The following is a 15,794-nucleotide window of genomic DNA, read 5'->3' on the forward strand; positions in this document are numbered from 1 at the left end:
ACCAGCTAATCAGAAAACAACAAAATGTAGAATCCGAATATGTTTTGTGTGCAAAGCCTTTAGGAGTAATAGTAGAGTCTAATATGTGAGAAGCTAGTCAGTCTATGGGTTTATGTAAGACTCTGTTGTTGCTGTTAGGATCTATAATGGCAGAATTCTGCTTCCTTCAAATGCTTTTAATGTGACTCGGGTCTCGGGTCAGGACTCGGTGACGGTCCTTTCAAAAGTCAATCTGTATTTCTTTTCAGCCATTCTTTTGTGCTGCTGGAAGTCAGCTTCAGGTTGTTGTCCTGCTGAAAGACTCAATGCCCTCACCTCAGACCTGCTTTTCTCACACTGGGTACAACACTTGGCTCCAAAATATAATCTTCTGATTTCATCATTCCTTCAAAGCCTTTGGTGCCAGAGACAGCAAACCGAATGCTCAGCAGCAGGATGCAGACTACGGCATGTTTTCCTCTGGGTTGAGCTGTGGACCTCACCTGACCTGACCTAACTGACGAACATTGTTACTTAAGTCACTAATTCAGAAGCATTTAAAAAATGAGAGATTCATGCAGAGCCTCGCTTACTACCAAGTAGTACTTAACTTTATGGCTTTTTTTCCTGAAGTTGGGAGCTTTATCCTCTCTACTGGAATCTCGCTAAATGTTTGTTTGCCTTAGACTGCTTTTTGACAACCTGAAGCCTTATTTGCGCTTTGGTCCTCTTGGAAAATATGCACTTTTTTTTTGTGAAGTCTTCCATCTTCGAACTGCAGCTTCTCCCAATTCTGACCGAATCTTCACACTAAAGACAAAAACGTAAACATTACCGACCTCTGGAACAGGAAGTTAAAGATCTTGTTGGTCTTTTTTGTTTATTTGAGCTCAGGCGATAGCTCAGTTAAGCCTGGCTATTGACTCAAACTGTTTGTTGGAGGTCTCCGGTGGGGCTTGAATGTGATTTGAAAGCAAACAATTCAGTCAGTCCTTTACCTTTGTTATCTCCGATGTTAGCACAAATCTGAAGGATTACCAACAGATGACTTTATTTTTGTCAACTCTTTATCAATTTCACTCAGCCTGTATGAGAGTGAAGACTGTCACACGAACCGTAGCACCCCAGCTCCCGAACTCTGGTACACTAAACACATATGATAAATATAAACCCTAACCCAGGCAGCCTATGTAATTATGGTTGTGACAGTGTTAACCCCCCACTGTTTCTGTTTTCTTTATTTTGTGTGCATAAAACGCTGAGAGCACAATACGATATTAACCACCTCACTTTTTCCATAAAATAAAACACCTGTAATCCTAACGCCTTTCAGGGACACCATTACTCCACCGCTAGCCAAGCTTAGTTCACTGATATGTTTTGTTTTAGTAACATTTAGACGTTTTAGTTTGAGCTCTAAAAGTGTTTTATTTCCTTCATTTTGAGCTTCCTTTCCCATCAGTGTTTACCTATCAGCTTGTTTTGTTGGTTCTAGTTTTGTGGTGCTGGACGCGTTAGCAGGTAGGGCTTCAGCGCGGCGCCCAGGGCCACTTCAGCGCAGCAGATGGCTGTTGCTGAGACAGAATCTGTTACTGTTTGGTTCCAGGGTGTTCTCCTCGAGCACTGAGCCACCCCGCCACCTCGTTTGGATTGTACTTTGTTGGAGGCCACTTTCTAAAGCAGATGGAAAATGGTTGTAATTTCAGGGGCTTGTATAGCAGAGAGGAAGCTGGTGGATATGCCTAAGCAGTTTGTTCTGAATAAGAAGAAGAAGAAAATATCATTTCTGTAGCGCCTCTCATGATAGAAATCACGAGGCGCTTCACAAAAACAAAAAATATAAAAAATTGTAAAAATATAAAAAAACACTTAGAAAATGTTTTAAAATATGATGGTATCGCTTCCTCTGTGTGACGGATATTAATGTGGTCATGTCACAGGACATATATTTAGAAAGTGCTTTAAGAAAACAGGATCATAAAATACTGAAGGGAAAACAAATAATTTTAAGGCAGATTAAAGAGGAGACAGATGGATGAGAGGAGGATGGCTTTTAATCACAGGAAGAAAAAATTTTCTTTCTTCGTTTGAAGATTTGACAAATTAATGCATTTGTTCTTTTTAACTCGTCTGGAGTCATGGGGCAGCAGCAGCTCAGGAGGCTGATTGGGTTGTCCAGTGACCAGAAGGTTCGATCCTGGAGAATGCTGCTGTTGTGTCCCTGGGCTCGGCAGCCTCGCCTCTGTGAGTGTGCTCCAGTGCAGCTGTAGCTACGTCGCAGCTCATCCCCACTGATGTATGAATGGATGAATGATGCACTATAGTGTAAAGCGCTTTGGAGTCCTCTAACTCTAAAAAGCTCTATACAAACATTTGTTGTGTATCATTTGTACTTTAACCCCTGAAATGTAAAAATACTAGCATCTCTATGTCTGTATGACAACACCTTGGTGTCATTTATTTATTTGGGGATTTTCTTGGTGCACCCTCCGAGGCTGCTGGGATAACAGGGCAGAGATTGAACGCTTCTGTATCGTCACAGCATCTTTGTTATTCATATCCATCTTTTCACAGCGGGCTCATCCACATGCATATTCAGCACACCACAGACAATCAGCGCTTCTGAGCAGACGATGTGATCCGGTCCACCGGGGGGTGCTGCCTGCTTCCCTGGGGCTGTTTGTTGACAGCAGCTTGATGGAAATAGGGATTTGCAAAATTGCATCACGTAGCATGAAGCTATGCTGCATGTAAAAAATAAAATAAGAAGACATACTCTTTCATAACATAACATTGCATCAGTTATTGAAAATATAGCTTAAATAAATGTTTGTTGGACTGACGCAAGCTCGTCCTTTTCTTTGTGTTTATTCAACTTCTGATGCAGAAATCCTGTAGCAATGCTTTAGAATGGAGCTGCCACGATTTAAATGAATCATATTACCCAAAAGCAGTGTAAATAGGTTATAAACTGTAATTTCACAGAGAGCAAAGTTTGGATCTGCACAGGAACACTTTTAATAGCAGCAATCCTTCTGCATCTGCTCTCCATACTTTGCCTTAACGGTTCATCAAACGCTCATACGTCTTGATTCAAACAGCCTTTCATGTGTTTAAATGTAATTCATCAGTCAGCAAGGTGCACACGCAGGAACAGTAATGACATTTAATATCACTGCTGCAGGATGCCTCCCGGCAAGATTTATTATGAACAAGACTTTAATTCATCTTTAGTTTCTTTCCATTTCTTTTCTTTTATTCCATTTGTGTTTTTGACCAAACTTCCAAGAACATGTTCAATCCAATAAACGCCCCCCTGAATCTCTTTACCTGCTTAGTGGAAGGCCTATTTGTTGCAATAGATTCCTTTTATGCACCGTGCTTACTGTTTGTGCAAGTTTGTAAGTTTACGTTCAACTTTCTATTGTTTTATTTACCCACAGGGAGGTTATTGAGAGTTCCTAAAACATAGAACGTTGCTGACTAAATCAATAGATAATTAGTTAGGAAATAAATCCGATTTGTCTCTGTTAATCTGTTTTAGTGTTTGTTACAAGAGGAAACAGAGCCAGGCACTTACATACGTTGGGCAACGACACACCAGCGTTTCACCGTGGCTGAGGAAAAAGTCCTGCTCACTGATTAGTCCCAGTGTGAGATGTTGTGGCAGTAGCAGTGGGGTTACTGGCACAACACACACACTCGAGTGTGTTTGGGCTCACGGTTATGTGGAAGCTGTCTAAAACTCAAAGACGACCAGTCTGTCTCCTAAATCACCTGATATCTATCCTAGTGAACATTTCTAGAATTCATTCAGACAGAGAAAACACAAAAGCATCAGCATCACAAAACACCGTCTGGCACTCCATCGGCTCATGCTGGGAAAACGTGTGTTGTGGAGTTGAGTCCAAGCTGCATGAATGCCTCGGTTATTACAGCAAAAAGGGTCAGATCAAACACCGGAGTCAGTCCGTCATGTAGATTTCTGTAGAAGTTGAGTTTGAATTACTAAAGTTATCATTTTTACACACAGAAATAAAGTTAGACGCCTGGACCATTTCATGTACGTACTGTAAGAAGAAGAAGAAGAAAATATCATTTCTATAGCGCCTCAAGATAAAAATCACGAGGCGCTTCACAAAAACAAAAACTGGAAAAATTAAAAAAGAATTTAGAAAATGGTTAAAATATTTAAAATGAGCAAAAATAGACAATTGTGATTAAAAAATGTAAAGAAAAAAAGAGAGAGAGTGAATAGGAAAGAGGGAAATCAGTGGATCCTGAGGAAGGTGGAATAGGTGGGGAGAGCAGAATAAAGAGAGAGCGGTGAAGAAGGTCATACAAAAGCCAGCTTGAACAGGTGAGTCTTCAGCTGCTTTTTAAAGGAGACCACTGAGTCCACTGATCTCAGGCTCAGGGGGAGAGAGGTCCAGAGTCTGGGGGCCACAGCAGCAAATGATCTGTCACCTTTGGTCTTTAGTCTGGTGCTGCACAACCAGTAGGCTTTGATCACTGGACCTCAGGGACCTGCTGGGGGTGTAGGTACTAAGAAGATCACCAATGTAAGATGGTGCTTGCCCATGTAAGGCCCTATAGACCAGAACCAGGATCTTGAAATGAACCTTGGAGTTGACTGGCAGCCAGTGAAGCTGGAGGAGAAGCGGGGTGATGTGGGTGTGTTTGGAGGACTTGGTCAGAAGCCGAGCACAGGCATTCTGAACCACCTGTAGACGGTTCAGGGAGGTTCTGCTCAGACACGTGAAAAGAGAGTTACAGTAGTCTAAGCGTGAGGAGATGAAGGTGTGGAGAACTGTCTCAAGTTCAGAGCGGGACAGAATGGGACTCAGCTTAGCAATGTTCCTGAGATGGAAGAAGGAAGAGCAAACAAGATAACTGACATAAGAATCCAGGGTGAGAGCTGGGTCAAAGGTCACGCCAAGATTCCTGATGGAAGGTTTGGTGTGGGAAGCAAGCTGACCAAGAGAGTCTCTGACTTTGGGAACCAGCTTGTCTGGGGCACAGATGAGGATCTCAGTCTTATCTTCATTCAGCTGTAGAAAGCTTATTGCTAACAGAGCAGGTGTTTGATAGAGCCATGCTGAGTGAGGAGGAGGAATCAGGAACTCCAGAAACAGCTGGAGTTAGTGGACGTGAATTAGCAGGGTTAGATCCACAGTGTTTATAAAAACCACTTATGGAGGGAACTTGGACAGAGAAACCGCGCCGCAACGCGGCCCGGCAGGAATGTGGAAGTAGCGCTCAGGTCGCCAAACAAAGGACAAGAAGCTAGAAGATCACGCCGATGTTTACCAGATAAACCACGCTTTAAGAGAAGTCTTGTTCTCAAGGCTCCCATTCCTGTTTCTCTGATATCTTCTGCACATGTTGTCCCACACGAGCCTGGCATTTGCTTCCACATGGCCTGAATTACTAAAACGTCATGCATTACATGATAATGTCCACATGGATGTAGACGTGTTGAAAAGGAAATGTCTACCAATTGTTTTAAACTGAGGTCTAATGGCATCATAACGGATGAAGTCAAATGTTGGAAAGACACTTAATGAAATCTTAAACGATGCTACTTGCATCCACATGACACTGTGGCAAAATACTTGCGAAATCCTTTATGCTCTGTCAGGTTGATCAGCAGTAGCGGCCATCGTGGATCAAGTAGACTTCAAAAGTGGATCGGTTGTAGATGTGGGTCCAGTGAGGGCTTTTGGGGATCCAACAAAAATCTGGTTCATCAAGAGATACTGGAGTCAAAATAGGTTGAAGAAAACAATACAGATCTGACAAGATGTGTTATTCTTAAAGCATGAATCAGAGATTGCTCATACAATTATAGCTCAGTTCTATTTGTTAAAGGTAGGGATGATGGCATTTTTGCTGTGGCCACCATATTGAGTTGATTTCGGTCTGGGTGTTTAGTTAAATTCTGTCCATGGCTCATGAGGTGCTTTGCTAACAGACAGAAAAGATTGACCTCCATGGCTGACGTCGCTGCAAAGTTTCAGGGATCAGTTTGTGTGATCAGTTTGGGCTTGACTATGTTTGGGGATGACTCACAGCTACCGGCGTACGTGTGTATGGTGTATGTTTGTGTTACTGTGGTAGCCATCTCCAATCAACTCCAAGAGTGAATCAAATATGAATTTTAGTTCACAGAAGACTTTAGCTGAAATCCCTCCAGTGGTTGAAGACACAATCCACCTTCAGACAGATGAAGAAGCACCGCTACAGACCAAAACAGAAACCAGACCTGTTCAGCCTGGAAGACAGTTGCTGTCATGTGAGAGTCCAGGCTTGTGCACTGGTCCTCCGATGAGCGCGTCCTCCTTTAGCGTGTCTGTCAACAAACCAGTCCTCCTGGGGGCTATTGGCCTTTTCTGCTTGCAGGTCACATTAGTGACTCAGCCTCCTGCCTTCAGATTCAGCTGCCTCCAGCTCAGCAGTGATCTCAGCAGCAGCACCGAGGCTGTCAGTGTGAGGCGGTTATAGCTGCCACACCATCTCATTTCATCTGCACTGCCGGGTCAGCTATTAGCGCCCCTGCAGTGATGGTACAATTGTCCATGTGATCATATCTATAAATAAACGACTGTGACGCTCAGAGTAGTTTTATGTAAAGCTGCCTCTGATCGTTATTGGTTCCTGTTGAGTCAGAGGAACCTTTTTCTCGCAGCAGCGTCTGTGATCATTTGAATAGGCGCATTTAAAAGCGTAATCACATCCTTGTCTTTGATCCAGAAGAGATCAGGTGATTTTTCGAAACACGTCTGCAGATGTTTTATAAACTGGTGAGATAAAAAACAACAACTTCCCTCATTTTAACACATTTACTCATAAAAATGGTTCTAAATTTTCTGATATGTGTGACCAGCAAATGGTTCGTGTTGACAAGAGAACAACGTGAGAGCGAGCAAAGAGAAAATCGGAAAACAGGCAGAAGATGGAATAAAATAAATGTGGGTGCAGATGTGCATGAAATCAAAAGTGAACCTTGAAACAAGAAAAATAAAAGGTGTCGAATGGGAGACTCTACAACCACATCCTCCATCTTGCTGTAGTCTTTTAGCAGAACACCAAAACTCGTGTGTTACAAAGCAGCATATATGGGGAAAAGCCCATTAGGGATTGTTTAAGATGCACGTGTCGTTACTGAGCACTGCTGCTGAATGTGTCGAGATGTTCTAAAATAAAAAAAATATATTATGTTTTCTCTTTTTTATTGCATTCATGTTATTATTTTAGCAGCTGCCTTGGCCAGGACTTCCTTGTGAAAGAGACTTGGAATCTCAGCGGGATTAGTCCTGGTGAAATTGTGGCAAATTCATAAAAAAACAAATAGTGAGCAGTCAAGATCAAAAGTAACTAAGTGTAAACACTAAAACTAGAGCTTGAGCAGTTGGTAAAAGGTTGAATTAAGTATGGAGCACACACAAAACAGATGCGCTGCACCACGGAAGCGCGGCTGTTTTAAGAAGTCAAATGGTGACACAAGACTCGCTGCGCCGCAAACGCTTCTCGGGAAATCATGTAACATCGTGCGGGGCTCGAGAACAGGAAGCGGAAAGTAACTTTCCTGTTTAGAAGTGATCAGACTTGCCACCATGTTTTGTGAGAGACTGTCGTACGCTATTTATTAGAATATTTTAAGATCAATTGTACTTTAAACACGCTGATGGTGATGAGCTACGATGTAGCTACAGCTGCCCTGGGGCGCACTGACAGAGGCGAGGCTGCCGAGCACTGGCGCCACCGGTCGCTCCGACCACCACCAGCAGGCAAGGGGGGTTAGGTGTCTTGCCCAACGACACAACAACAGTGACAAATTGAGCAGGGTTTGAACCTGCAACCTTCCGATTACGGGACGAGCACTTAACTCCTCTGCCACCGTCACCCCGACAATCAGGTAGCATTTACAAGCTCCTCGTCTATGTTTTGGCGGTTGGGTTTCTGCCGTAGAGCCGTTCTGCGTCGTAATGTCTGTAGTAAAGTAGTCCACGATGTAAACAGCCGCACCGCGGCGCTGATAATTAAAGAGGCGCCTATCTTCAGCGCCGTGGCACAGGCCAACGTTTCTGGGACGTGGCGCTGCGCTCTCCGTGAAGCCACTCTCAGAAACTATAATGTCTTCTGTTTAAGAGGATGGCGCGGGCGTGACGTGGCGTAGCGCGTCTGTCTTCTAATTCATTGTTGATTTCTTATTTTACACGAAAATGATTTTTACTAACTTGTAACAGGTCCGAAATGCTAAATGCTAATTTTGAGGTGGCAACGTTAGAGAATAAAAAGCTTTTAGGATCAGAAATCCAGGATCTGCTTTAAGCACAGGATCAAGACCGTCGTGTTTGAAGACTTCAGTAAAGATTTTGATTGGACTCAAATTCAGTGCCAGGGAAGTTCTGAGGCCATGTATGGTCTTCTGAAAGGAAAGGAAAGAACTGTTAAAGACCAAGTTCACTGAGACAACACTTTTCACTGGTTATTTTTTAAATCTAACCGACCTCTCTGAGGATAACATGCAGACTACACATGAAAGTAGTCTCCTACACCTATCTCCTGCAGTAGCTTCTGACAGGGAATAGACAGCAAAACGCTGGCGTTAGACAGCCCTGACAGATCTACGTCACACTGTAAATTACAATTCACAGACTCAGCCATCTTGGCTTGCAACGACTGTTGTTGGTTGTTGTTTTGCGTGTTCATACTTTGCAAGTCATTTTTTTTATCTGTACTTTTACTTTTACTTGAGTATATTTTTATTTTTAGAGAATTGTGCTTTGCTACATTTTCAATCATATCCATTACAAAATATCAGGTGTCGCAGCGCCTACACTTTTATAATGAGGACATTAAACAGCAACACTTTTCATGCAGTTTTGCTCATAAGCATCAGTCCAGTCCCTGTGATGCACTCGCTGTTTACCCCCTCTCTCCCTCTAGCTCCTGCTGGTTGAAACCCGCATCTTCGCGCACCGGTGTTACGACAGTAGTGCTCGGTACGGTAGTCTACCTAATTTCCATCTTTGAAATGTGTTTCCCCAACTGCTCCGCACGGCAGCAGCTCTGGCTCACGTCTAGTTCCTGAAACAGGAGCTTATTGTGAGATTGATTCACAAGGCATTCATTCATTCATATTCGACACCACAGCAGAAACTCAAACAAGTGAACGTGGCATTTCATTTCAGTTTGTGAATGAGCTTTGGCTCCCGGTGGAGAAGCTCAAACTTTGTGATGGTCTTGCTGATGAGTGAGGGGTTAGTAGGCGGATTGGAGCAGGATCTGGAGTGATTGATGTGTTGAAGAGATATCCGAGTGGAAAGGTGGGGGTGTTGATTGATCAAGAAGCCCGCGTCTCGGCCCATCTATTGGGCCATTCCCATCTGTACCGGGTCGGCCCGGGCCGGGTAGCCCCATTCGACCCCAGCCTGGCCCGGTTGATTCGACACATCCTTGCCTTAAGCCCATGTGGGCTGATTCTACCCACCAATCAGAGGCTTGCTCTAATGGAAGGTGTGAATTTGCTGTCAGCAGTGGGTGTGTTGGCCCTGGTCGGCCTGAAGCAGACCCCCTCGAGAAGAGGGCTGAGAGTGAGCCTTGGTTTGCCCGGAAAAATACCAGGCCACCCAGATATGTAAACAACCTACGCTACCCGGCCCGGGCCGACCCGGTACAGATGGGAATGGCCCATATGGTTATGAGCTGTAATGAGTAAAAGTAGCTGGACTCAGTCAGAGATACCAGGGCTTGCTGGAGAGTAAATGTCTCACAGCTGGACTGGGAACTTCTTGAGGACATTCTAGATGAGAGACAGCAGATGAAGTGGTGTGTTGAGGGTCTGACCTCATGAGGAACTTACTATGCAGTGATTTTCTCCAAAATGACTGTGCTAAAATTGCTCTGAAAAGCAAATAATCACATCAGCGCCAAGAAACTTCATTTCCCATGATGCTTTGCACACGGAAGCATTGTGATGACGTCACCGCCTAATACCAGAAACACGATCTGCGGGAGGCGGGAGCTTGGAGCTTTCCCGCGACTTCAAAGACTATAAATCATGAATGAGACAAAGAAACCTCGTTCTTTTGCCCAGGATACCTGGCGGTAAGGACACGCTCGTCGAACGCTCCGACAACTTGAGCACGCGGAAGCTCTAAGTGCCCAAGTTGAGCCACGCAACCGCTGGAAACCACTCCACCATCATCGGGACCTGACTGGGAACGAGCGGAGCTCCATTCAGCTCTCAGAGACGCTGTAAGTTGTCAAACTCAGCACAAAAGAAACTTCGTTCTCTTTGTGTCCAGCCCGTGGAGAAACACTCGTGGAGCCAAACAACGGAGAAAGCATCAAACCGACGGATGACGCTGAAAACTGCGGAGAAAAACGGAGAACCGTCAAATCATAACAGCGGGGGACGCCTCGCTCTTCTGGTGATCAGAAAACTCATTTTTCTCTCTCCTTTTCTCCTCCCGTTTCCTCTATAGTCCAGAATAAGCAATAAAACCGCGCTATTGCTTAAAAAGTAGCTTCGTGTTTTCCTCTTTCGCTCCCAATTCGTCCTTCGGGTCATTTTGAATAAATAAACTGCTTATTGATCATTGTTTGGTATCTTTAAATGTTTTCTGCTTGGCCACGTGGTTAAACTAAAAGATATTATTCGTGATTAATCCTTTGTGTTGTTTCATGATCCTTTGAAATGTTTTGAGTGAATTTAAGGTTAAGTTACTGATGATTCTAAGTGCCTTGGAAGTTAAAGTGCAAGTTGCCACCCACACTTTAGCCAGACAAAGGGGTCAGCCATCTTGCACACAGACTCCATTTTAGAAACACACACACACATACATACACACAAAACACCTTGAACATTATTTTGAATATACATCCTTTTATTATATCACATGGTTATTATTCATTTATGCCACTGTTTATTCATTTGACAAATTGTTAATTAAACGTTATAAAATTCAGATTTTCGTCTCCAGTAGCTTTGTTGTGTCGAAGAGAAGTCTCTGCTCCAAGGATTCTACGAACTTCAAGAAAGACTGATAAGAGTTTTGGATTCAATTTTTCCCCAGTTGAAGGGGAATGGTGCCCCGTATATACTTAAGAATATCTTAATTAATTAATAAATCAGTAAATATTCCCATATTTACAGAATTTATTGAAGAATCCAAAAGTAAGTTAACGCTTACTAATTGTTCGCTCCTAATAACCCCAACAGGTGGAGATCTGAGGATCTCTGCTCAAACTGTTGCCCATGCGTAGATGCATCCCATGATTACATTTAAGAACAACTGTGTGTTTTATGTTTATGTAGGTTACGAGTCTTTGAGTGGGAGCATGCCGTTTTCTGCTAGGATGGACTACATCAGATTTACACACAAACAAACCTGAATGATGTCCACTGCAGACCGCTAAAGTAGTCACACGATTATTGGAAACGTTTCTTTCTGTTCTGATTTCTAACACACACTCATTTTAAAAGCAACAAACAACAACAACAACAACCTTACAGCCTGTCGGGAGCCATGCTGATTACATTTAGTAGGCCCGGATCACTCTCACCACAGAAGAGAGGCGATGCTCCTGGAAACATATTGTTCACACAGCGATGATGTGATCTGATGTCTCGGATGTAGTTTCATGATTCCCGCGCATCATCCAGATGTCCAAGATCCAACAAACACAGAAACATGTAGATTTAGATGGAAAACCATCTCCCTGCTGCTGTCACAAAATACAAGCTGCTACCTGATCATCCATCTCCAAGCAGCTAACGCTGCTATGATGGAGAGGTGTGTGTGTGCGTCTGCATGTGTGTGTTAATGTAGTTTAGGCTGACACTCACTGTTTTTGTTTAAAAGGTGATTTTTTTGACTTAATGACTTGATGAAGGTTGACATCACATGGCTCTAACTAACTTCCTCTCAGCAGCTCCTGCTGCCCTACCCACCAGCACACAAGCAGGGATGGTTAAAGCCATCTGCAGTGTTTACTTGGTCTATCTCCACTCACACTTCCCCTTACATAGATTAAGCCTCAGAAGCTGCCTCTTGGCAATTAAATCTATCAGAGGGCAACAGAGAGCGCTCTGTCAGAGCTGTTCCAATTATTGCAGTTTAAATGAATATGGATTCAAAACTTTTGACGAACGCAAAGTTAGTTAATTTGCAACTGGGGACTTGGAAAAGGAGTTCTTCTGCTGTCACGTCTCCTGGTTTGTTTTGCTTTCTCCTCAGAAGAACACAAACGTCTCATTTAGGATCCTCCTTTCTTGTTGTTTACAGACACATAGAGAACTGGACGGGACTGCAGACTCTGAGAGACGTCGATATGGAGCTCTACACTGGGATACAGAGACTGTGAGTGCTGTTATTGCGTGTGTGTGTGTGTGTGTGTGTGTGTGTGTGTGTGTGTGTGTGTGTGTGTGATGCTGTGTAAAACTTAGAAACCTATCTTTAATCACTGTTTTATGTCACGTTTCCCACTTGTTTACGTCAGAATAGTCAACACTTCCTTTCCAAAGACAACAGCAGCTCAGTATTCACAAGACGTCAGTTTTAAGGGATTTTTGGCTCATTTCTGTGTAAAAATTATAATAATTACTGTCTACCAGTTTTGCTCTGCTGCTCTGGTTCAATAGCACTGATGAACTAACTGTACTGCTGCCATCCTGAAACAGATCTAATCCCCCAATTTTCACAACAGTTTGTTTAAAATTATTCTAAAAACTTTGACACCACAGAGTAGTTGATTTTACATGGATATGTGTTTTGATGAGCATGTTACCTCCTGCAGGATCGTCTTTTTATTTCTGCCAAAGTAACATTTAATGTAAAGGTTGTATAAAACACATTTGTTTGAGTCAAAATAAACTGCAGATGTTTTAATATGACAGCAGCCTGCAGTAGAAATCGGTCCAGTTGGACGACTCCTTTTTAGCTAGTAGATAATCTAAGGTGACCACTAGCAGCTACCGCTAGCAGCACGCATCAAATTCAAATTGCTAACACTAGCATACAGAGTCCGAGATGGTACGGCTCCCATCTACCTGAATCCTCTTGCAAAGGCTTACGTCTCGGCCCGGCCGCTCCGGTCATCACAGGATCGTCGGCTAGCAGGGCCTACACCACGCTCAGGACAATCCAGACTCTTTTCATGCATCGTTCCACAAATGTGGAATGACCTTCCAAGCACGACCAGAACAGCGGCTTCCTTTTCAATTTTCAAGAAACTCCTGAAGACCCTGCTCTTCAGAGAGCATCTTCTAAACTAGCACCCTCCCTGCACCCGTCCCCCCTCTCTACTGTCCACTCCTTGTTCCCTACTTTCCATGACTGAGGCCAAGTTGTTGTTATTGTTGTTGTTAGCCTCAAGGGCAACATGCCGATTATCACTTGTAAGTCGCTTTGGACAAAAGCGTCTGCTAAATACATGAACATAAACAAAAACATTTATTTTGTAAGTGGATACGTTTAAAAAATCAGTTTTTAGTTCATGTTGCTGCCGTCTTCAGACAGATCCAGTTCAGTTTTACACAGCTGTCGGTTTTACCTTATATGGTCATTTAAAGATAGACTAGGCAGTTCTGGCTTGCCCTTAGCACTCCCTAGTGTTCATTTGTAGAACCAAAACCAAACATCTCCCAGCCTTCATCAGTGTCTACAGGAGGGAGTCATCATTAAATTAAACAAATCAGCTGTGTTCTTGATCTAAAACATGCTGGAGCCAGACTACAGCGCCGGGTATGTCAGCTCCCAACAAACTGGACCGGCAACTGCGAAGCTGCAAGTGGAATTTTCTGGCCACAGGAGGTGATGGGGCTGAGTGGTCGTTCATTGACCCTGTAAAGGGTCCTTTTAGCACATACTGGCTCAAGACAATGATTTAAAAATATGAAAAAAGTTGCAAAGTATCTTTTTAAGAAGAAGTATTTCAAATTCCTGCAGGAGCTGACCTGAACCAGTTGAACTGGACATGTTGTTGCTGCTGGACACATTAATGTTTGTATAAAACTACAGAAATCTGTGTACACAAAATTCATTAGGGCATAAATGGTTATGAAATAACGGACACTGGAGCTGTTTTGACACCACAATAACTCTCAGACTAGCTGTTAGCTCATCAGTCTGGACGTTAAAACTGTTTGTCTGAATTATGGTTTAAAATCCTCGAATGTCTGATTCTCCTCTAAACGCAGCCAGGATGGCTCATAAGTATAGAAGAGCAGGTGATGGTGTATGTCTGATAATACACAAACCAGCTTTGTACACCCCCCACACACTTTACTGATCAACTAATGCTAAAACGGAGCAGAGACAATTGAATCAGGAGCCCTTGCTGTAGTGTCGGGAGGTGTTTTTGCTCGTCTAGTTACTTCTTAAGGACATTTCATACTTTACACATCACAAGACACACACTTAACAGCTTTCTGCCACATTTTTCAGACCCCCTTGCCCATTTAAGTTTTCTCCTCTATGCAGAAAACCATATTCTCCATTGCCCTCCAAAGTCCAAGATGGCCTCCCCCCATGATCCCTCATCAGGGAGGCCAAGTGCAATATCTGCACCATTGAATTAGCATTTTTCTCATTACCACTGCCTCCCTCTGCTGCCTTGTCAGGGACACCCCCCCGGGCTGCAGGCGCCGTGAGGCGATGAGTGAGGAAAGGCTTCCTGTCACCTCGTTTTACATTTGACCTCCTCATCACCGTCTTTATTTGACCGAAATGAGGGAAGATGCACTTATTCCAGATTCAGCACATCTCCAGAATAAGAAGCAGATGTTATTGCTCAGCACTCCTCCAGCTGATCCTGCTCAAAGTTCCACAAATCTAACACGATCGTTATTTAATCTGGGGTTTTATTTAAAGTTCACCAACAAGATTTAATCGAATGTTACAATGCTAACTGCGCTGAAACTGACTGGCAGTGGCAGCACAGGGGGTGTGGGCTGCAGGTTGTAGGTTTGATCCCGGTTCCAGCCAGAGAATGCTGCTGTTGTGTCCTTTGGCGCCAATGCTCCGCAACCTCACCTCTGCCATGTAACTCGTCATCACCAGGGTGTGAATGTGTGTGTGAAAGGGTGAATGACTGGTTGTGTTGTGAAGCGCTTTTGGGGGGTTGCAGAACCTTAAAAAAGTGCAAAAAAAAATATTTACCATGAATACATTTGAGGTGCATGTTGTTAATGATTTTCAGAAATACCTGAAAAACTAATTCAGGAAGGTGTATAAAATGAAATCCTCGTTTATTTAGAGACATCAGAGGCGTGTTTAGGTTGTGTAAACATGGTGGGTTCACCACACTTTTAGTTCTTTCAGTAACTTATTTTACAGCGTTAGATTTTAGCCTCCTGACCCCGCAGCTGTGTTGTTGGTGACGTGTTTTCCCCCTCGCTAGTGTGGATCTTTAGGACCTTACGGGTATTAGAACCGAGAAACGTCATAAAAGTTATAAAATATGAAAATGTCCCCATTGTAAACACTGATCAACAAATAAATGAATCGAATCTTCCCAAATATTAAAAGCAGGTCTAAAGAGAAGACTGGCTTTCTGCCCCATACTTCTTTCTGGTTAGCACGTTAAAGCATGTTTGTTCACATCCTGCCCTGAGCTGTGTGTCGGGTTCCTCTGCAGCCACTAATGAGGACCGGGTGTAGGGGGTGGGGATGGGGGGCTCTGCAGATAAACCCCTCAGACCAGCAGCAAGAGTAATCTCAGGGAGCTTTACAGATAAAGTAAACAAGTCCAATTAAACCTTAATTGAATACAGTTCAGTAAAATCCAATTAGAGTCTAATTCAA

The 15,794-nt window shown here is 43.4% G+C and overlaps 1 protein-coding gene across 4 annotated transcripts in view; it reads left to right on the plus strand.

Annotated features, from left to right (window-relative positions):
• ntrk3b (neurotrophic tyrosine kinase, receptor, type 3b) overlaps positions 1 to 15,794 on the plus strand; it is a 368,425-nt gene that overhangs the window by 53,574 nt on the left and 299,057 nt on the right. For 3 of the 4 annotated variants that reach the window (XM_070554718.1, XM_070554717.1, XM_070554719.1), the window contains exon 2: positions 12,276 to 12,350. In XM_070554718.1, coding sequence (XP_070410819.1) covers positions 12,276 to 12,350 — 75 coding nt within the window. Of the gene's footprint in view, positions 1 to 10,292; positions 10,419 to 12,275; positions 12,351 to 15,794 lie in introns of all 4 variants that reach the window. The other variant, XM_070554720.1, reaches the window with a different exon arrangement.

This window comes from Nothobranchius furzeri, chromosome 9 (genome assembly GCF_043380555.1).
Source record: "Nothobranchius furzeri strain GRZ-AD chromosome 9, NfurGRZ-RIMD1, whole genome shotgun sequence".
NCBI lineage: Eukaryota > Metazoa > Chordata > Actinopteri > Cyprinodontiformes > Nothobranchiidae > Nothobranchius > Nothobranchius furzeri.